The sequence below is a fragment of the Zonotrichia albicollis genome, chromosome 4, assembly GCF_047830755.1.
Source record: "Zonotrichia albicollis isolate bZonAlb1 chromosome 4, bZonAlb1.hap1, whole genome shotgun sequence".
In the NCBI taxonomy this organism is placed as follows: domain Eukaryota; kingdom Metazoa; phylum Chordata; class Aves; order Passeriformes; family Passerellidae; genus Zonotrichia; species Zonotrichia albicollis.
Genome location: NC_133822.1, coordinates 281197 through 301868, shown reverse-complemented (window position 1 = coordinate 301868; position 20672 = coordinate 281197). Strand labels below are relative to the sequence as shown.

Sequence of the window (20672 nt, the reverse complement as noted above, 5' to 3'; positions counted from 1 at the left end):
AGCTGCGGCGGTTGAAAGATAGACGTGACGGCCAGGAATCGCGACGGAGCAGCTGCCTCGGCGCCATGGTTATCCTGCAACATGGCACAAAGTGACCAATCCCGAGGACGCTGTGGGTTCCCGCCCAATAACAAGGCAGCGACCAATCAGTTGCGGCGTTTCGGGCCGGACGGGCCGTGATGGTGAGACGGAGGCTCGCACTGGCCGCTGGCTGACAGAGGCGGGGCCCCGGCGGGGGCGGGGCCGCATGGAGGCGGGGCTGCGGGGCGGGGCCGAGTGGGCGGGGCCGCAGAGATTCTCGCCGCCGCTCGTTGTCGGCGGGGATCGGCGAGGGTGGTGTCCGGTGGTTTGGTCGGAACGTTCCTTTACGGAGGATCCAGTCCCACCCCCCTGCCACGGGCACCTCCCTTCAAGCCGGCCTTGAGATCTTCCGGAGATGTCCGATCCGAGGCTGCGCTCGTGCAAATTGGCGCTGCTGTTCCCTGCTCTGGTACTACAGCTCTCGTCATAAAAATACTTTTAGATGCTGATAGGCTGCAATAAGGTCTCTCCGGAGCCTTCTGTTCTCCAGGCTGAACTCCCCAGCTGTCCCAGCCCGTCTTCAGAGCAGAGGGGCTCCAGCCCTTGGAGCAGGTCCGTGGCCTCCACTGCACCTCCTTCGGCACCTCCAGATGTGCCTTGTTCTGAGGGTTCCGGGGCCGGAGAGAGCTCTGCAAGGGGGCTCTCACCTGAGTGGGGCAGAGGGACAGAATTCTCCCCTCACCTGCTGCCCGTGCTGCTGGGCATGCGCGCACTGCCAGCCCCTGTCCAGTCTTGTTTTCCTTCTCAGAACTCTTGGTCCGTTCCCTTCCTGGTCTGTGCTGGTACCAGAGGTTGCCCCCAGCCAGATGTAGGGCGAGATTTCAGGGGCCGGAGCAGCGCAGTGTCCTTGCCCCCTGGCCATCCTTACTGTGCGTGCACATGGCTGTGTTCCTATTTCTGATGGCACCGCTGGTGTGCCAATGACCTGCCATGGCCATGGGCTCTATCCCTACTTCACAAGGCCTCAGGACCAAAGCTTGCCCGGTGTGCTCTGAATTCTTCATTTCATGCCCTGCCTACAGCTTTTTTCATTACTTTCATTTCACTTTGTTAACTCAAGCTGTGAGAGCAATCTCTCCAGGTATCTATGGCTAATTTATTTAACTTACCTACCTTTGTGTGGTTCAACCATGGGCTTATATTGGTAGTAACAGCAAGCGGTTATTTTAGGGAGAATGAGATATTTGAACTATAACATGTACCTTTGTAAGTCTAAGTGGAAGGAAAGAGAAGAGAGAAAAAAAAAAAGAAAAAAGAAAGGAGGATGAGAAAATCATTAAAACCATTCACGAGAACATCACGTTTCTCCCAGTGTAGGATCCAGATGCTGACAACTTCCTGTGACTCTCTCCTCCTCCTCTGCAAAGATCCAAGTGAACCACAGATCTTAATACCCAGAGAAGCAGCAGGCAGATCAGTGTAACATCGGAGAAGGCACAGAAACAAAGTGCATGTGTTGCTATTTTAATTGGATTATTGCTACTAGTGCAGCTTTTTTCTTGTATATAAGTACTTGACCTACATTATTTTTCTTTGCTTTTCTGTAATTAGATGTAGATTTATTATGACTCCCAAATCAGACTGTTAAAATTTCTATAATATTAAAAATAAGTTTTGGCTTTAAATGTGTATGTTAAGTGGTGTGACTGATATTCTATAGGAAAGGGGTTAAGGCATCCAGAAGGATCTGGACAGGCCAGAGAGGAGGACCCATGCCAGCCTCGTGAAGTTCGACAAGGCCAGGCGCAATCCCCAACACGGGTACGGGCTGAGTGATGAGTGAACTGGGAGCAGTCCTATGGAGAAGGACTTGGGAGTCTTAGGGAGTGAAAAACTGCATGTGGGCCAGCAATGTGCACTCCCAGCCAATCGCAGTCTGAGCTCCATCAAAAGCAGCACAGGAAGCAAGGGCGCTTAGCCACCAGTTACCTGGTTTGGGGGAAGGTGTTTCTGCCCATGGTGAGGGTTGTAATCAGATGATTTTTAAGGACTCTTCAACCAAAACTGTTCTGTGATTCTGTGAAGGTCCATCAGTGGGAAGCACAGAGAGTGTGTGGGCTTAGACATCCAGCCTCCCCACAGCTGTTTTTCGATGCCTGGTCTCCCCAGCTGCTAGCATCTGGACATGCCGGGCCCTGCGAGGTGCACAGCCCTGCCACAGCACCAGAACAGATTCCACTGCACACAACAACCTGCAGACAGACACGGACACTGGGCACCCCTTGAGTTCCTCTGATGGAGTGCTCAGGATGCAGAGAAACACAGACAGGTGGGTCACCTTCAACCCTGCACCCTCAATCTAATGGTCAACTACTCCAGTGGTCTCGCTAACAGAGATACCTACACCTGTCTCATGAACTGTTTAGCCTATTTGCTGCCTAGCCTGGCTTGATATTTACTAGTGATCATAGACTGACATGATCTCACTCAATCCAGTTGTGGGCACTTAAATCCCCATGCATACATATGCCCAGAGCACAGTGCTGTGCAGCCAAAAAAAGAAAAAAGGAGGTAGAAGTGTTAGAAGACAAGAAAGACTGTGATGACCAGGCCCAAGGGATGGATACACATTCATACAGATTAGCACCATTCTACATGCAACCAGACCCTTCTGTTCCCCTTGCCTCCATTTTCTCATGCGTGTTCATTCCCATACCACCTAGACCCATCCCTTTCCCCACCTTCTTTTCCCCTCCTAAACATCCTGTTGTGAGTCTTGTCCCCAGGTGCTCCTGCCCTGGACACACAGTGTTTTCCATGCGTACAGGCAGTACTCAGTTTGTAGAGTCCTCTGCAACCTCTCCTGCTGACCCATCTGTTGTCTTCAAGGCGTGGCGACTTGGTTCTAAGTTTGGTACGGTGGCTCAAAGCTCAGGGTTACTCGGTCTATATGCTCTTGACACTAATGTGGTGGACAGCAAATGGCGTTTATTGAGGGGTCACAAGGGTTTTTATGGCTTGGGTAGTCAGCGTCATTTCTCTCTGCTCACGTCTGGCTGGGTGTGGCCGGGCACCGAGTACGAGTCTGACTGCAGGGCGGGGGGTGTCTTATCTAACCGTACAGCTCGAGATTCTTTCGTACGCTTGTCTCTGACTCTCTACACCCATCATGGTGGATGCCGCCTCTGGGCCCGTAGCACTGGTGCCTCCCCTGCAACAGATGTAGGAGGAGCTGGGACAGGGCTTTTATTTCTCTTACTGGGTAATTTGTGTTCCCCTGCTTGTGGTTGCCTCTCTACTCCTTCCCCTTTGTGCAGTTGAGCCTTTTATGGGTTGGCTGCACTTCCGTGATGGTTCTTGGATTTGCCAGACCAGGGGGTTATTTGTGTCCTCCTGCATTGTTCCTCTGTGCTCCTTTGTGTGCATGGAGGTGAGCTTTTTCCCCCATAACCTCACTCTTGTACTGGGCCACTTCTGTAACACTTTCTGGTCCTACACACTCTGTTATTCAACACGTCTATTTGAGAAAACAGACTCTCAAATCCACTTAGAGGAGAAGATCTTTACTTAACCTCACAGCCCACAACTTATGGGCATTTCCTCTTATCTTCACGTATAATTATATCAAGGTTAAAAATAGGGTAGTCTACCACACCAATATAGCTGCCAATGCCAGTGTCTGATTAACCTTCTCACCCTTTCTGCATTAGCTCCTAAAATAGCAGCGATTTGCTAGATTATCTTGCATCTCCTTTCCATTCTAAGAAGAGTGTTTGTATCATTGAAACTTTCTGGTTTGTGGATCAGCCTCTAAGAAGATTAACGTTTATAATTGGCTTGTGGAAGGTTAGATCCCTCACGTAACTGACATTGGTGTTGAGCATGGACAGGAGCAAACGGGCAGTGCTGTGAGAGCCACAGGAGGAAGAGGATCATTCCTGTAGCATCATCTTTCTGACCACAGATACACATGGGAAACAACAGCAGCTCCACCGTGGACGATCTGCAAGCTGTCGAGATCCACCACTGGTACAAAAAATTCATGACAGAATGTCCTTCTGGGCAGCTGACGGAGCATGAATTTAAGCAGTTCTTTGGACTTCGAGGGCTGGATCCAGAGGCCAATAAGTACATTGAGCAGATGTTCCGCACGTTTGATATGAACAAGGTGAGTTCTCCGCAAGGAATTAACTGTCTCGTGCTGCTTAGAAGTGATCCAACTCCTGCACTTTCAGAGTCTTTCTCTTTCTCTTGCAAACATAAAGAACACAAATATTCTCTTGCAAACATTTTCTCTTGCAAGCACTGGTGGGGAAAGCTGCCAAGGGATGCTAATGTAAAGTAGCTAAATGTAAGGAATGAATGAATGTGTACAGGTAATAACACAGATGACATAAACATAAGTACACCTGATTATCTAACTACCTTGTGCAAGTTCATATTAAAATTTTGAAAATTCCTTACAGCCAATTATATGACTTGGCCTTGTTTAACTAGCAAAATGCTAATTTTATTATTCTTCTTACGTTATGTGTTCGTAATATTCAAAAATATAGCTGTATGAGATCATGGAGACCACAGGAATCAGACACAGTAGAAATCATTATAGCATTCCCAGAGGAATAATTTCCAGGTATTTGGCAGCTGCAATTAACACTGCATGGGCAGACAAAGTCTGAGGCTTTCCTTGGTAGGTGCAGCATGAAGCTGGAGTGAGGGGGTGGGCAGTGCTCCTCACTGTGATGGGTGACTGCTGGTAGAAAACAGCCGCCCCCATAATTCCTTTAAGCGTGCCATGGCCCTTACTTTTGCCTGCTTTTTATCCATACGTATTTCAGCCCATGCTTGCAGGCCGGTATTCTTAATGACAAAGGAATCTGGATTTATAGCATCCTGGGAAAATTCAGCTTTACTCTCTGCTCCAAGGTTCTGAAATGGAGTCAAGGACGATTCAGTCACAGAGGCATGACAACCAGGTGGGAAATCACGGAGTTAGTCTTGAAGAAGGAAAGCCTAGGGACCAATAAAGAATGTTATTTTGGACATGAGACAGCATAAGGAGTTAAGGAATGCTTAGGAATATTATAAAATTTTAAGCAGAACAGCAGATGGTCTCCAGTAGGGTAGCTGAGGTCTTTTGGTGGATGTAATGACTGTAAATAACTGTAGACCTCAAAGAATATCTTTTCTCATCCCAAAGTCCTCTGTGCCCAGGATGATAATAGTGATGAGAAGCAGTTTCATAAGGTAAAGCAAAACCTTTCAGCTGTTGCACAAGTCTTTCTTTTACTTCACCTCTCTCCCTTCTTGGGATGTTAAAGGAATTAAAAATTTATTCAATGATGTTGTGCATTCCAGAGTTCTCCTGTGAGCCCTGTGTTATGCAGTAAACAATGTTATAGGAAGGTTCTCAAATTCAAATTTAGTCAGAAAATCTATAATCTAAATAAAGTGACAGTGATCTCAGGAGGAATGAAGTAAAATTGTGGCAACTAGTGGCAATGGACCTAGTTAGTCTTAGCCTGTTAACAGTTAGTCATTTAATCTAAGATCCTTCTATGAAGAAGGGCAAGGAACAAGAGCACCCAGAGGAAAATCCACCCTGTCATAATACAGACATGATGGATGGAATCATCTGCCCTCTGGATCTTCAGATTTTGAAAACTTTGATGATGATGAAGAAGATAAATTTTCAATATTCTTCTTTTATAAATTGCAATTGTAGCATTATAGAATGGTTTGTTTTGGAAGGGACCTTAAGGGTCATCTCATTCTACCACCTCCCATGGGCAGGGACACCTGCCATTATCCCAGGTTGCTCCAAGCCCTGTCCAACCTGGCTTTGGACACTTCATGGGCCAGGGCCTCTCCACCCCCTGAGTAAAAACTCCTTCCCAGCCCCTCATCTCAATCTCCCCTCCTCTAGATTTAACCCATTCCTCCTTGTCCTGTCATGGCCTGCCCATGCAAAAAGCCGCTCTCCCTCACTATTATAACCTGCTTCAAGGCAAGGGGCACTGAGGTTTCCCTGGAGCCCTTTCCAGGCTGAAGAATGAATGTGAACAGCACAGCAGATGGACAGACAGAGCAGGGACTCTGCGAGCCTGCGGGTGCACTGAGCAGGGCTGAACACACGGGTAATGGCGAACACAGAAACTTTACTTCAACACCTCGGTCACGTCAGCATCGCTGTGGCTGCAGCGCAGCAGCGTGGGCAGGACAGAGAAGTCTCTGGCCCCAAGGCTGCCTTGGAGCTGCCGTGATCCACTGTAGCCCTGGATCCTGCTCATCCTGCTGCTGCTCAGGCTTTTTTGTCCTTCTAAAACTGCAGGAACTCCTGCACCAGATTCCAGAATTGCACCAGGATCTGGTGTGGGAATGCCATGGGCAGTGACGTGCCCGAGGATGTCACTGCTGGTTTCTTGTTGTACTCAGGGGTCAAGTTGATCTCTTCCTCTGGTTCCTCTGGTTCCTCAGGCTCCTTCTCGGGGGCCGAAGTGACAGGTGGCTCCGGTGCTGGACCAGCTCTTTCTGCTGGGCTCAGGCCCGTCTGGAGCAGGATCCAGTTGTAGAAGTGCTGAGTGGAGGTGTAGATCCCGGGGTGCCTGGCTCTGTCACAGCCTCTTCCCCAGCTGTTCAATCCCACCAGCCAGTAGTAGTCAGCTACATTGTCCTTGCAGATGAGGGGACCCCCGCTGTCCCCCTGTGCCGGGAGAGATGGTTCAGGGACTGTGGGGGCTGCTGTGGGGAGGGGAGGGGCGGACAGGGGACAGGCTGGGCTGCGTGTGGGGGATGAGGGGGTCCCTGCGCTGCCGGGGGCTGAGGGACTCATCACACGCTCCTACCTGGCAGGTGTCGATGCCGCCCTGTGGGTACCCAGCACACAGGTTGCGGGGGTGGATGGCCCCCGCGTACCACCGGCTGCTGTTGCAGAGCTCGGTGTCCATGAGGTGAACCTTGGCCTCCTGCAGCACCATGCCTGTTCCCTGAGCTGTAGGCACAGAGGGGAATGAGCCCCAGCAGCTCGGTACCCATCCCTTCCCCTGGCTGGGGTGAGCCCCCTTCCCGGGCCTGGCTCTGCCCCTTCCCCACGGAACGACATTGTCCAGCTGTGTCGCTGCCCCTTCCCCATGGGTGACATTGTCCAGCTGTGTCCCTGCCCCTTCCCCACGGAACGACATTGTCCAGCTGTGCCCCTGCCCCTTCCCCATGGGTGACATTGTCCAGCTGTGTCCCTGCTGTTGGCCTGGGGAAGGGGCCAAACCCCCGAGGTTTCCCAGGGCCAGCAGGAATTGTTTGGGTGAGCAGGGAGCTTACAGCTCATCCCATTCCATGCTCTGTCTTGGTGGAGACTCCTTCCCCCAGCCCGGGCTGCTCCGAGCCTGGCCCCGCTGGCGCCATACGGCCGGACCCTGTGTGTGCCCTGCCCGTGTCTGTGCCCAGCCCGTGTCCCTGTGTGTGCCCTGCCCGTGTCTGTGCCCAGCCCGTGTCTGTGCCCAGCCCATGTCCCTGTCTGTGCCCAGCCCGTGTCTGTGCCCAGCCCGTGTCAGTGCCCAGCCCGTGTCCCTGTCTGTGCTCAGCCCATGTCCCAGGGTGCCCAGCTCACCCTGGGAGCACACATCCTGTTGGGAACTCACCTCTGGCAAAGTTCCAGCCAGCGATGTAGCAGGATTTCAGCTCCGAGACCCTGAGTGAGGGGTCGGGCACACAGGCCAGCTGGATGTAGTCGCTGCACTCCACGGGCTGGTCCAGCTCCACCAGGGCAATGTCGTTCCTGGCCGTGGCAACCACGTAGTGCTGGTGCACCAGGAGCCTCTGGATGTGTCTCACCATAGCCCCAGGGCCCGGCTGAGTCAGATCTGTGGCCCCGATCACCACGTCCCACGTGGAGATGCCCCTGGGGAGCAGATGGACAGAGGGGTGACAGGGAGCAGAGCCACGGGCTGCAGCAGCCCAGCATTTCCCGGCCTTCTGCTTGCCCAGGTGGGCAGGGCAGTGGCCTGTGGTGCTGTGAGCTGGACACCTGCCCGTGCTCTGGGACATCTCTGTCCCTGCTGTCTCTTACCCGGCCCTGGCGAAGCAGTGTGCGACCGTGAGCACCCACTGGGAGCTGAGGAGGACACCCGTACACATGTGCCACGTGCCATTCTCCCAGGTGGCCTGGATGCTGACGATGCTGGGCCAGGCCCCAGAGGGGACACTTGTGTCACCCTCATGGGACGTGCCAGCAGCAGAAGTCATGGAACTGTGGTCAGAGGCCATGGGCCGGAGCCTGCAGGTTCTTCTGTAACACAAAGCCATCGCTGTTCGGCTCGGTGGCTGCTGCTACTCAGGCTAAACGTCCTCTCTCGTCCCTTCCTGCCCAGTGTTGAGTGGCAGGAGGACTCAGAACCCCCGAGAGGCACATCTGTCCCCCCGGGCTACTGCAGCCCCAGACAGGTTGTGCCAGTAGCCGGGCACTGGCCAGGAGCCAAGGCTCCTCCTGCAGTGAGTGAGGCCCGAACACTGTGGTGTGGGTGTGGGGAACATTTGGGGCCCCTACAGGGAAACTCCTAAGTGGGAACACTGACCTGCAGGTGTCCCAGGTGCCCCCCACAGGCCCGGCCAGGGCCAGCAGCACGAGCAGCCCCAGCAAAGCCATTGGCGCCAGCGCAGGTGGCAGAGCCAGCGCAGAGCTGTCACCTCTGGTGTGGCCACTGCCACAGCACCCACAGCCTTCGTGGTGCTCACAGTGCCCGGGCCAGGGCCGCTGTCACAGAGGGGCTGGTTCTGAGGGCTGGCATGGCAGGGAGGGGCAGCACAGAGTCATAGAGACGTGGAATGCTCTGGGTAGAAGGGACTTTATGACCACCCAGTGCCAGCCCTGCCGTGGGCAGGGACACCTTCCACTATTCCAGGGTGCTCCAGGGCCTGAGGCCTGTCCAGCCTGGCCTTGGGCACTGCCAGGGATCCAGGGGCAGCCACAGCTGCTCTGTGCCAGGGCCTGCCCGCGCCCACAGCCAGAAATTCCCTCCTAAACACCTAATCTAAATCTACCCACCTTCAGTTTAAGCCATTTTTCTTGTGTCCTATCACTACACGCTCTTGTCCAAAGTACCCCTCCAGCCTTTTTCTAAGCCCCCTTTAAGTACTGGAAGAGGCACCAAAGTCTCCCTGGAACCTTCTGTTCTCCAGGCTGACCAGCCATGTCAACCCTTCTTCTCACCCTGAATGAATATTTTAAATGTGGTGATCTTTACTGTAAAACAGCAGTGCTCTGCTAGTTTGCCTACATTCACCTTTTACAAATATTTCTTTGCATCCATTTCAGAAAGGCATCTGACTTTGATTACATACCTTAATAATTGAAAGTTTCTTTTTTTTTGCTCTGTTATTTCTTGAAGAATTATTGTTATTCAGAATCTTTGACCTCGATATATGTAGATATGTTTTTATTTGTAGTTTGTTTTTAACAGCTTCACATTTTAGTCAGCTTTAAATCTAGGGCCGATGAACCTTTACTAACTGGCATTTTTCTTGTAGAAGAAACAAGAGCCTTTTGACTTTCTTTGTAGAGTCAAGAAATGAAATACTAAAAACCTAAATACTGAACATTTTTTTTCAGTGATCAAATCATGCTCTGTGTATTTTACAAAATATCCCCAGTCACATTATTTTCCACAGAATGGAGAAGAGATCTGTGGCTTTGTGGAATAGCAGTTTCCCACAAAGGCAGAATAGACTCGTACAGAAAACCTGCAGCCCATGGGCTGGGCTCAATGTTCTCTCCCAGCAGGCCAAAGGCAGTCAGCTTTGGTGTACAGAGGGGGCTTTGTTCATGCTGACAACCAGGTTCCTTCACTGCAGGTGGTGAGCAGAGGGGAGTCTCTATGTACTAGATCATAACTTTAGCAACCAAGGTATTTAGTAGCTAGAGAAATAACATGTGTCTGTGCACTAAAGATTTTTCATAAGTCAATGTCTCTGTGCCACTTGTTGGCCTTTCTCTTTCAGCTGTGAATCTAAAGAGCAATAAGGTGAAACAACTCCAGTGCATTAAGTCCCTCTGTTTACTCCTGTCACAATTTGGGGTTTTTTTCTGGCAGGATGGATATATTGATTTCATGGAATACGTGGCTGCCCTCAGCCTCGTTCTCCGAGGGAAGATGGAGCAGAAATTGCGGTGGTATTTCAAGCTCTATGATGTAGATGGCAATGGCTGCATTGATCGACATGAACTGCTCAACATCATCAAGGTGAATCTCCAGGGGTCTATGCTCTTGCCTCTTTCCTTAAAGACAAATCACACTAGTAAGATCTTTGCTGTTGCCCATGTGGATGATCATGGATGAGACCTCTAAAAGCATTCCTTCTCTGAGCAGAATTCCCCATCACCGTACAATGCAATAAGCAGACTTAGACTCTTTATCACCACAGTTTATGTTACAACATAGCTAACCATAAAATTGTTTTAGCTGCCTGTGACCTAAATTGCACTTTCCAAGGTTTCAGACCCTGTGACTGTCTGTTGCTATCTCTGCAATGTGTGCTTCATCTTGAGGGTCCTTTTCCCCATGAGAAGTTGAAGAGCTACTCCCAGTTTGCTTTTTAGAATCAGTGCCGAAATATCAACATAATAAAACCTTTCTGACTCTGGTGAATAGCCTGAAGAAAAAGGATTGAGAATTGAAAGTATTGTATGCAAATAGCTATTGTGGATGAGGTTGGGATTATGGGCAGAAAGACCACTATATATATATATCTCAGAATTAATTGTGCTGCAACTTCAGGTTATTTTGCAGATAATGGGAAATTACCAAGGTAATTGCAGGAAAGATTCAATGACCCTCAATAAATAGCATTTCTGAATATTAAATGTCATAACATTGATTTGATAAAGCACTAATAACATGTTAATAATGCATTCTCATCTGTATAAGAATTTTAGAGCTGGGTATCAAAGAGACCTGACCAATACCTGTAGTAATATACAGCTTCCTACTAGTAGCTTTAAATAGAAATACTCAGACATTACAGTGAAACAACAGATAGCAATAGTTAACACAGAGTTCTTGAGAAACAAATTCTGGGGGCAACAACTGGTGGCAAGAAATTTATTGTCCTTTGTCTTTTTTGGGTGTAGTTCAGTGTCTTTTTTGGTAACCTTAGGAAATTGCTGAGATAATATAAGTTTCAGTAAAATAGCGTTTGAAAAAGAATTCATAAAATGACCAAATATCAAAGGGTAAAAACTAGAAAATAAATAGTCTTAGAATCAGTATAAGGGCTCTGAAATCACATATTTCATGGATATCCTTAAACAAAGGAAATAGTTAGCATTGAAAGAAAAGAGACCCCTGCACTATGTAGTTATGGATAAGAATTGTAGCAAACACAAGTGGATAAAGCTTAAAGTTTTTCAAGATGAAAATGAATTTCCAATGACTTTTAGGGAGAAGCCAGACACACAGGAAGAAGTATATAAATGGAAATTGTAAAAGTAAGAATAGAAATAAATTACCACAGCATATAACAAAGGAATTTCATAATGTCAATTGTGAAAAGTGTTTGACAGTGTTTCTGAGGCTTGGTGTACCATAGGGTCACAAAGTGGGACAAAGTGGATCAATTAGGTGGATTCTGATTCTGCCATTTCTGCATCACCTAAACTGTACCTAATCAGAATTAGGCCATTCCTCTGAGTTTTGCTGCTCATTTCGTGCTCCAGAGCCATGCTCCCTTTTTGGCACCCTTCAGTGCCATCCATAGGGGCTGATGATTTGTTTTCCTGTGATACTGGTTCATTTGTATGGGGAAGGTACCAGGCATGACTGTCTTGTTTTGAATCAATGCTGACATGTGGAATCAGTCTGGGAGTCGTCAGGCAGCTGCTTACTCTTGCTCTTTTATTTCAGGCCATTCGAGCCATTAATGGTGGTGACCATGAAACGAGTGCAGAAGAGTTCACCAACCGAGTCTTTGACAGGATTGATGTGAACGGCGATGGTAAGGTTCCTGCCTTTGTTATCCAGCTTAGACAGTCTTTTCTACAGAGTAACATCCCACTTTTCCTGTCTTGGTTGAACTTTAGGCCTCTTCACTTCATATTTTATTTCTATTTGCATTCTCAGCCAGTAATGCGTTCTCCATGGACCAAAAGGATTTTTCTCCTGGCATGATACATTATCAGTATGACAGGATTTGTTTCCTGTACTGGTCTAAGCTTTGTTCTGTCCACATGAGTTTCGTAGTGGGGTTTTGGAGTGGTATTTTGTTTTCCTTTTTGCATGTTGTTGTGTAGCTGATGCCAGTTAGAAGTGGGAAATATTACCAAATGGCCCCAGCTGCTCCTAAGTACTTCAGTATGGAAAGGAAGAACTGCAATTTAATGTTGAAGTTCAGAGTTTTTTCACTGGGTCTGCTGCAGGCAGTATGGCAAGAACATGAAGTGCTCAGTCAAAGGTTGGTCAAGTGTCACTGTGGTCCCTGCATGTCCCTGAGAGGTATCTCTTTCCTTGCTACTTCAGGTGCTCATTACTTCCTGACAGGCTCTTTCGTTATTCCAGAATAACTCTGCTGAGCTGATTCCCTGAATAAGGGCTTTTTGGCCTAGGACATAAAAATTCGTTTCTGTCTGTCACAGCCTCCTCCTGTCAGTTCCTTTATCCTTGAAAACCAGCAAGTACAGGGCAGGTTAGTATTACAACAGGTTGAGCCAAAAAGAATGCCATGATCCCACTCCTTAGGTACCCACTTCTATTGTTCTTTCTTATGTAGCTCTTCCCTTGTATGGGGAAAAAAAAGGAAGCAGGTGTTGTCTGGATACTGCGGATGTTTCATGAAAGCTTAAGAAGACTCTCTGAGGTCTTTAGGACAGTGCCTTAGAACAGTGGTTCTAAGTATATAGTAAGTGGTCTCTAAAGTTAGATTACTGTACTCCTTTTCCTGTCTGATGTGGATTCTGATGCCCTTTATTTTTGTCTGATACAGGTGAACTTTCTCTGGATGAATTTGTGGAGGGAGCAAGGAAAGATGAGGAGTTCATGGAGGTTATGATGAAAAGTTTGGACCTGTCACACATTGTGGCCATGATAAACAACCGTCGGCATAGTGTATAAATCAAGCTGGGAGAAAATGCTGTGCCAATAGACAGAAGGGTGTCACAAGGAAGGAGAGACAGCATTTTTCAAAACAAAATTTCCATAAACATGAATATGGAAGTAGGAACAGAAAGACACTGCTATATTTGTGTATCTGAGTGCATGTTCCTGTACAAATACTGAAGCTTAGCCACATAAATGCAAGGCAGGTTCAGAAGAGCTGAATCTGGGTGGCAGTATTTGACTTGTCTTTCTAAAATTTAAAGGCCAAGTTTCAGGACACAAATTTCCTTTTTATTCTGTGTCCCAGATTATCAGTTTGAAATGGAGTAAAAGTAACAGCAAGTTTGTGAAGAGCGCTAGCAGACCTGGGTGGTGGAGTGTGGAGGACATATTATGACATAGAAAAGAAGAATTTCAAACTGTTATTAGAGTAGAGAACGAACAAAAGAATGTAACTTGCACTGTTCTTGTCATGGTATTGGTTCATAAACACCAGCATGGTTTACCAGCATGGTCTGTCCCACATGTGCTTGAATTTGGTTGTCTCTACAGAAGCAGCTTTAGTCATAAGACCACAAGAACTGAAAGACAAACCAGTCTGGCAGTGACAAATCTGTCCTCAGCTGCAGCTCTTTGAGCTTTCTGCGATCAAAGAACTCTAGCAAACAAGTCAACAGTTTGGAGCAGCTTCTGTAACCAGAGAAAATACGCTACTCAGTTTCCCAAAGCAGAAGTATTACTTGAGAGATCATATTTTTATATACTCATGGTCCGACTTATTCTCCTCTCATACAACTGAGTTGCTGGGAATGTTCAAGGCCACACTGAACAAGGCTTAGAGTAACCTGATATAGCTCCACGGCATGGGGCTGAAGCAAGATGATCTTTGAAGTCCCTTCCTACCCAAACCATTCTGTGACTCTATAAATGAAGTATTTGAAGATGATCCTAATACTATTGCCTCACACATCCTTCACTGGTCTTTCTTCTTGTTCTTGAGGAGACAATCTAATTGAAAGAAACAACTCACCAAGTGACTTGTGAATTGTGCTGTTAATGTGAAGGTTGGAGTGAAGCTGACACTCTGGATCAGTGCTGCCATGAGTGATTCTGATTTTATACACGATGGGAAGAGTGATGCAGCATGGATAGAAGCTCAGCAAACTGTGTCTTGTTCGCTGTTCATTAGATAAGGTCATGATCAGAAGCTCCTTTGAATCTGGGAAGAGAACCAGAAGGAAAGAAGAATGCAGGAAATGTTCAATGGAGTGCCTATGTCACAGTTGGCATGTTTTTCCTGTGCAGGAGGAAGAATGTGCAGACCTGTAACAAAACTTTAGATTGAACTTATTCTTGCTTATATTTAGGCTTCTGTGATGTTCATATGTGTATGGGTTTGCAAGGCAAGGTCCTGGTAGCAGGGAGGCTACAGGGATGGCTTCTTCTTTGAGAAGCTGATGGAAGCTTACCCCATGTCTGGCAAAGACAACGCCAGCTGGCTCCAGGATTCCACTGGCCAAGCCTGAGACCTTCAGCCATGGTAGTAACATGTCTGGGATAACATATTTAAGAAGGAAAAGTTGTTGGGCAGAAGCAATTGCAGCCAGAGAAGTGAGGACTGAGAATATGTGAGAGAAACCGCTCTGCAGGCACCAAAGTCAGCTAAGAAGGAGGGGGAGGAGGCGTTCCAGGTACTGGAGCTGAGATTTTCCTGCAGCCCATGATGCAGGGTGTAATGAAGCAGATTGTCCTCCTGGAGCGCATGGAGGGCTGCAGGAGGGAAGCACAAATCTACCTGCAGCCTGTGGAAGAGCCCTATGTTGGACCAGGTCCTGGAAGGAGAGAAGAGCAGGTTTCCTGGCAGGACTTGTGACCTCACTTTAAAGCAGTTCCTGAAGGACTGACCCCAGGGAAGGTACCTCACACAGGAGCAGCTTGTGAAGAACCACAGCCTGTGAGGACTCATATTGGAGAAATTAATGGGGAACTGATCCTGTAGGAGGGATCTCATGCTGCAGCAGCACAAGGACTCCTTTATGAGGGGGAAGCAGTGGCATGAACTGACTGTAACTTCTGTTCTCATCTTCTTGCACTAGTGGTGGGGAGGAGGTAGAGAATGGGAAATAAAGTTAATCCTGGTAAGGAGAAAGGGATGGGGGAAAGGTGTTTTAAGGACTTTAGTTCTCATTACCCTACTCTGATTTTTTTGGTAATAAATTCAATTAATTTTTCCCTCTGATGTCTCCTTGTCCTTATCTCAGCTCATGAGCTTTTTTATATTTTATCCAGCTGAGGAGAGAAGTGATTGATAGAGAGGCTCTGGGGGGCACCTGGCATCCAGCCAGGGTCCACCCACCGCAATAGTATTCTAGCAAAGTGTCTGGGCTTTCACTGAAGGGAAGATTTAGTAAGGGGCATTTAGTAAATACTGTCATTGGAGTGTGAAAGAGTGAGTGATCATGTTTAGAGTAGCTACCAACAGTTTTCTAGGCAGGCTCATGCTCCAGGCCCTACTGGCACAGGCATGTCTGCAGTCTTAGAGCTTCTGCAAGGAATTGCAACCTCATAGTTGGAGAACTGTCATGTGAAAAGGGAAGATTTCCTTGACCCTTAGTATTTAATTTGTCTGTCAGTGCCCCAGGAAAGCTGAGAACCCTTGTGCCTGACCAGTTTGTCAGTGCCCTGTTAGAGGGACCCTTTGTTGAGCAGTCCTGCTGGATTGAAGTTTGACTGACATTCAGGGAAATAGGCCAAGAATATAATGGAGATCCCTCAGCAGGTCTTCCCAATTTATGACCCCTCAGTAGGACTTCCTATTTGAATATGTTACCTGCTGCTGGCAACTGCTAGCATCCATGAAGGAGTCACACTTTGGAATTTTATGGAACAGTTTATGGAACTATACTCTTTATAAATATTAATATAGATATATAAATATAAAATTGTAATATTATAAAATATTAATATATATAAAATATAAAATTGTGACAGGTTAAGGTTCAGGGATTGTTGGTGATGGTATCTGTCAGTGATAGTATTTGACTGCAAAACTTATTCAGAGCACTATCCACACAAGCTGTAGTCCCCAATAAAAGTATTCAGCAGGCAGAGTGCATTTCTAACCCAACAGGCATTCCTATGGGGGAGAAGACAGGTTCAGCCCATTGACTGATCCCATAACTGCTCCAGCAGTTATGATGGAGCCTTCACTAATTTTTTCTCCATTCTTGGCTTACTTTTATAGTATTTCTTTATATTTAGGTGAAGCTTGAGTGACTCTACTCATGCATATATTTGCTACTGATTGGTGTAGAATCCTCTCACTTCACTTTCAAAGATACAGTCAAAAAAATGTACAGAGCTCATTCCAAGTGAGAGGTTGCTGTAACTTGGAGGCAGGTACCTTTGGGATGCACAGCAGGCAGCCTGCCCTCCATCTGGCTGTGAAGAAGGCAGGGCTGGGAACTGTCAGCAACATCCCAGCAGGTCTGGCTCATGGAGCCACCCTGAGGGCTTCCCCTGCCTTTGGGTAGTCCCAGCTGCTGCTGCTGCTCACTTGACAGAGACTCATTGTCTATACCGTGCTTGGCTGCACTGGAGATGATGAAGCCGAGGACAGCAATGGTTGCCTTCACATCCCCTGACTGCAGATGGGAGGGAGGGCGAGCTCTGTCACCTTGGGAAGGCATCTGCAGATTCATTGCTGCCCGTCTCTGGAGCATGGCTCCATCGGGGGATCGTGGTAAGGACAGCAGTGCTCACCTAACTTTGCACCTGAGGACAGCTTCAGGATCTTGTCATACTGTGGGAGAGCAGAGCTTCACAGTAAATACCAGCTAACGTACTTACTACCAGTGTTAACACTAACAATTCTTAACCAAATATTAATACTAATAGCACTTACTATGCATATTATTAATGCTAGTAGAGGCTGGTAGTGTTCTTAATTCTGAGGCTTGTGTGAAGAACACAGAATTAATTAATGATGCTGATTATGCTACTGTGGTGTTGAAATACTTGGCCTCCACTGCGGTAGCCCCACACTTACCTCGATGGCCTCCTCCAGCAGGTCCCAAAACACCTGGATGCAGATCAGCTTAAGCTTCACTGATGTGATAAACAGAGTTCACTCTTGAAAATTTTTGAAAGTTTAATAAAGGGTAAAAGGACAAAATAGTCCAGCACTGGGATGCTTTTAGCACACAGCCAAAGAGCACAGAGGTAGCTTAAAATCATGTTCACTATATACTGTTACATTGCTGAGGTTACATGCATATTCATTAACTTACACATTATTCAAACATTCCTTTGACTTTTTGATGTTCCAGGAACTCTCTTGTTTGGTTTTAACCTCTGACTTGTCTGCAGAACGTTCTGTAAATTAGGTCTACATATTTTATTTCTTCCTGTAGTTTTATCCTGTTGCTTCACACTCCCTGATAACACCGATAAGAGTTGAAAGATGCTTCCTGGATGCTTAAGCTCTTTTTGTCACTATTATCTTATCACTTGGTAGGGGCAGTCTGCAGTTATAAGAAACAGAATAATTGCTTTACACCATTTTCTGACTTAGTTACATAGAAGTATTTTAGTTTCTATTTTAACATTTTGCTAAAGCCTACGATATATTTATCACGCTACTATTCATATGAAATATACAGTGCATACATAAACTGGCATATTACTATATAAAGCAGTTAAAAGTAAGTATAAGTTTTACCATATCAAAATACTTGTAATGCAAAAAGCTAATCTATGAATGTGAAAGCCAATATTGTTTCATCATCTATAACATCCGACGACGAGGGTGAGCAGCGGGCCCGCAGCAGGCGGAGGGCGGGCAGGGGGACGCGGGCACTTAACTTTGGCCAGGGTGCTGATCTCGGCCAGTCGGGGCAGGCCAAGTGCCCGCAGAAGTGGAAGCACTGCGGTACAAGAGGCACCCAGAGCCCGCAGCGGGCGCTGCACGCCCTCCCCGCTCCCGAGCCCTCTCCTCACCAAATCGCCGCCGCTCCCTGGTCCGCCCTGCTGTCGCAAAGACGACCCGGAATCCCTCCCGGGCTACACTCCTCTCCGCCCCCTGCCCCGAGTGCCCAAGGGAGCGCTCCGGTAGGGGCTCTGCGGGGGTCTTTTCGCCGGGACCTGGGCATGAGAGAGGGCCGGAGAAGAGGACGGGGGTTTCGCGAGCGGGACCCCCGGCGCCTGCGAGCCCTTCGAGCACCCCGAGCTCCGCCCCACGCTCCCAGGGGCTGCAGCCTGACGGCTCCCAAGCCTGCCAATCACGGCCCGCCTTTCTCAGCCCGCCCTGTCCAATCACAGCCGCCCTGTCAATCCGGAAGCAGTCCCGCCAATCTCAGCCCGCTCAGTGGCGGCTCGACCCCTCAGACTGGCCCCGCTCCCGCCACCGCCGCTTTGGGAGCCGGCGGAGCAGTGTCCTCGCTGCCTCGGCAGGCGCTGTTGCGGACGGGAAGGGCGGCCGGGAGCTTCCAGTTCAGGTCCTGGTCGGGATCAGGTTCTGGTCCAGGGAAACGGGCAGGCGGCGGGGAGCAGGCTGACGCGGCCACTGCAATGGCGGCGGCGGGCGCAGCACTTGAGGGGACCGCGGGGAGTCACGGAGCCGAGCGCGGCGGGAATGGGCGGGCTAGGATTGGTGGAGCCGGCAGGCGCTGCCTCGGGTTGTGATTGGCTGGCTACTCCGGCCCTGGGGCATAAATAGCGTGCGTTGGGGCGGCAATGGCGTCAGTTCGGCGGGGAAGCTGGGAGCGACGGGAGCTGCGGATGCGCGATCTGAGGAGCGGCGCTGCGCCAGGACGGGACCCCCGCGGCAGCTGATCCGGGGAGCGCCGGTGAGCACGGACGCGACGCCTGCGGTAGTATCTGGGGGCCGGCCGTGTCCAGTTCTTTCTGCCGCGCCCTGCGTGGCTCGGGTAGCCGGCGGCTGGTGTGGGGTCTGGAGTGGCGCGGGAGGGGGGGGGGGGCAGGCCCGCCTGCTGTCACTGGGGGCTGGGAAGTAGCCGTTTCGCGGTTTCTGGATTTAAAGAAATGTTCAGAATACGAGGAATAAAGGTTGCTTTTTGCATTTTTATTACTTTAGTTTGGTTTTACTTGTAACTTTGTTTTCTTTATTGTGTTGTTTTATTATTGCTCGTTTTATTACATCTTTTTGGTTTGATTTGTTTTCTTTACTAGATATCTCATGTTAATTTGGTAAGGGTTGTGGGACTGGAGCTGGAACACCAGTTGTGAGAGCAGTGGGCACATAAAACCCCAGGGTGTGGAATAATGACTTTGGCATGAGTCAGGCCCAAAACAATGTGGAGTAGTGGAAGTGCTGGGGCTAGATAAATGCCTTGGGAGGAAGGCATGGAGCTGCAGTACACGGCCTGCAGGTTATGCCTGGGGGTTCCCAGCCCCTGCCCTGTGGTGCCAACGAGGGGCTGAGTGTGTGGGGGCTCAGAGGGTTCTAGGGCCCAAGAAACAGCCCAAGGGTGCACTTTGAGATGGGGGAGCAGTAGTTCAGTGGCTATTCCCAGCCCCTGGAGCTGCCTGAGGGGAGGTGAGGGGGCCTTTGTGCAGGTGCTGGCCTGAGAGCCACGGTGAGGGGGAAGGTGGATGTTGAGCTTCAGGCCTCCAGTGTCCCCAGAGTTGGGATGCCACTGAGGTGGGTGGGTGGATGCGACAGCTTCTAGAAATATTGAAACGATGGCAGTAACTGATTTGTGGCCTTATCAACAGCCCCAAGGTGCAGTGAGAAGCATGAGCGGCTTTTAGCTGCAGCCAGTAGGAAGCTGAGGAACTGGAGCTGAGGCAGCAGAGCTGGAGGAGACAGAAATATGGTAGGGTTTGGGGTAAAACCCCTGTGGGGCTGGGATAGGGATTGTGGAGCGGGGAGGTGACCTGCGTGGTTGGAATTGAAATTGCTCTAAGGACTGTGATCTGAGCTCAAGAACTAGAGCTAAAACAAAGATCCCGTCCTGAGAAGCAGAAGTAGTATTGTGAGGCACTACCGTGAAGATGTTGAGCAGGAAGTGCAAGAGAAGAGCTGGCAGTAAAATAAAGCTTGTGGGTGGAGAGCTGAAGGAGCTGAAATCACTGGGCCTGCACTTGTCATCATTGTGGGACTGGAATTGCAGCTTAACACATCATAGCAATATAAGGCCGTTCTGACACTCTATTGTTCTTGCGCCGAGATCACTGTAGTCCTGTTACTCGGATGCAGGGGCTGGGTATTGTGACCGATAGTAGAACAGCAGGTATGGAGTGGGAAAAGGGGGCTGCAAGCTTGCGCCTGAAAACCCCGTCGATGCTAGGATATTGCCTGTGCCGGTGATGGCACCTCTTGGGGCGCAGCTGAAATCTCTGTGGGGCTGAGAAGTGGACTGCTGGGCTGGCACTTTGAATGAAAATGGCAAAGGCACTAGATCTGTGAACGCGGCTCTGGGCATCCAGGAGAACTAATGCAGGGGTGGGCAAAGTGACTGGGGACTGCTCGGTGGGAGCTAAAATCACTGCAGGGCTAGGATATGGATGGTGGGGTGGGCTTCCAGAGGCTCGTGCGGGAGCTGAATT

At 49.0% G+C, this 20672-nt stretch overlaps 2 protein-coding genes across 7 annotated transcripts; one reads left to right on the top strand and one right to left on the bottom strand.

Annotated features, from left to right (window-relative positions):
• The first annotated feature begins 1 nt into the window (after position 1).
• Positions 2 to 15322, top strand: LOC102065547 (guanylyl cyclase-activating protein 1). The gene is made up of 5 exons (XM_074540259.1): positions 2 to 182; positions 3986 to 4189; positions 10107 to 10256; positions 11916 to 12006; positions 12991 to 15322. Exons 1-5 carry the CDS (start codon positions 180 to 182, stop codon positions 13116 to 13118), a joined length of 576 nt encoding a protein of 191 aa, XP_074396360.1. The 5' UTR covers positions 2 to 179; the 3' UTR covers positions 13119 to 15322.
• Positions 4184 to 19070, bottom strand: LOC113460530 (acrosin). Of its 6 annotated transcripts, none has more exons than XM_074540255.1 (6): positions 18102 to 18242; positions 17152 to 17210; positions 8087 to 8305; positions 7659 to 7918; positions 6867 to 7012; positions 6160 to 6724 (listed from the first exon to the last, which is right to left on the bottom strand). In XM_074540255.1, the coding sequence occupies exons 3-6, from the start codon at positions 8281 to 8283 to the stop codon at positions 6341 to 6343; spliced, it is 987 nt and encodes a 328-aa protein (XP_074396356.1). In that variant the 5' UTR covers positions 8284 to 8305; positions 17152 to 17210; positions 18102 to 18242; the 3' UTR covers positions 6160 to 6340. The 6 variants fall into 6 exon arrangements, with proteins under 6 accessions (XP_074396358.1, XP_074396356.1, XP_074396354.1 ...); XM_074540253.1 differs by lacking the exon at positions 17152 to 17210 and adding an exon at positions 17393 to 17626 and having other exon boundaries at positions 18102 to 18241; XM_074540257.1 differs by lacking the exons at positions 6160 to 6724; positions 17152 to 17210 and adding an exon at positions 4184 to 5034 and having other exon boundaries at positions 17393 to 18244.
• Between the last annotated feature and the right edge of the window lie 1602 nt (positions 19071 to 20672).

Coding starts and splice junctions, on each gene's coding strand:
- LOC113460530 (XM_074540252.1), bottom strand. CDS start 8,283: ATGGCCTCTGACCACAGTTCCATGACTTCTGCTGCTGGCACGTCCCAT. Junction 7,013..7,658: donor TGGCTGGAACTTTGCCAGAG/GTGAGTTCCCAA, acceptor CTGTGCCTACAG/CTCAGGGAACAGGCATGGTG. Junction 6,725..6,866: donor GCGGCATCGACACCTGCCAG/GTAGGAGCGTGT, acceptor CTCCCGGCACAG/GGGGACAGCGGGGGTCCCCT.
- LOC102065547 (XM_074540259.1), top strand. Junction 4,190..10,106: donor GCACGTTTGATATGAACAAG/GTGAGTTCTCCG, acceptor TTTTTCTGGCAG/GATGGATATATTGATTTCAT. Junction 12,007..12,990: donor GATTGATGTGAACGGCGATG/GTAAGGTTCCTG, acceptor TGTCTGATACAG/GTGAACTTTCTCTGGATGAA.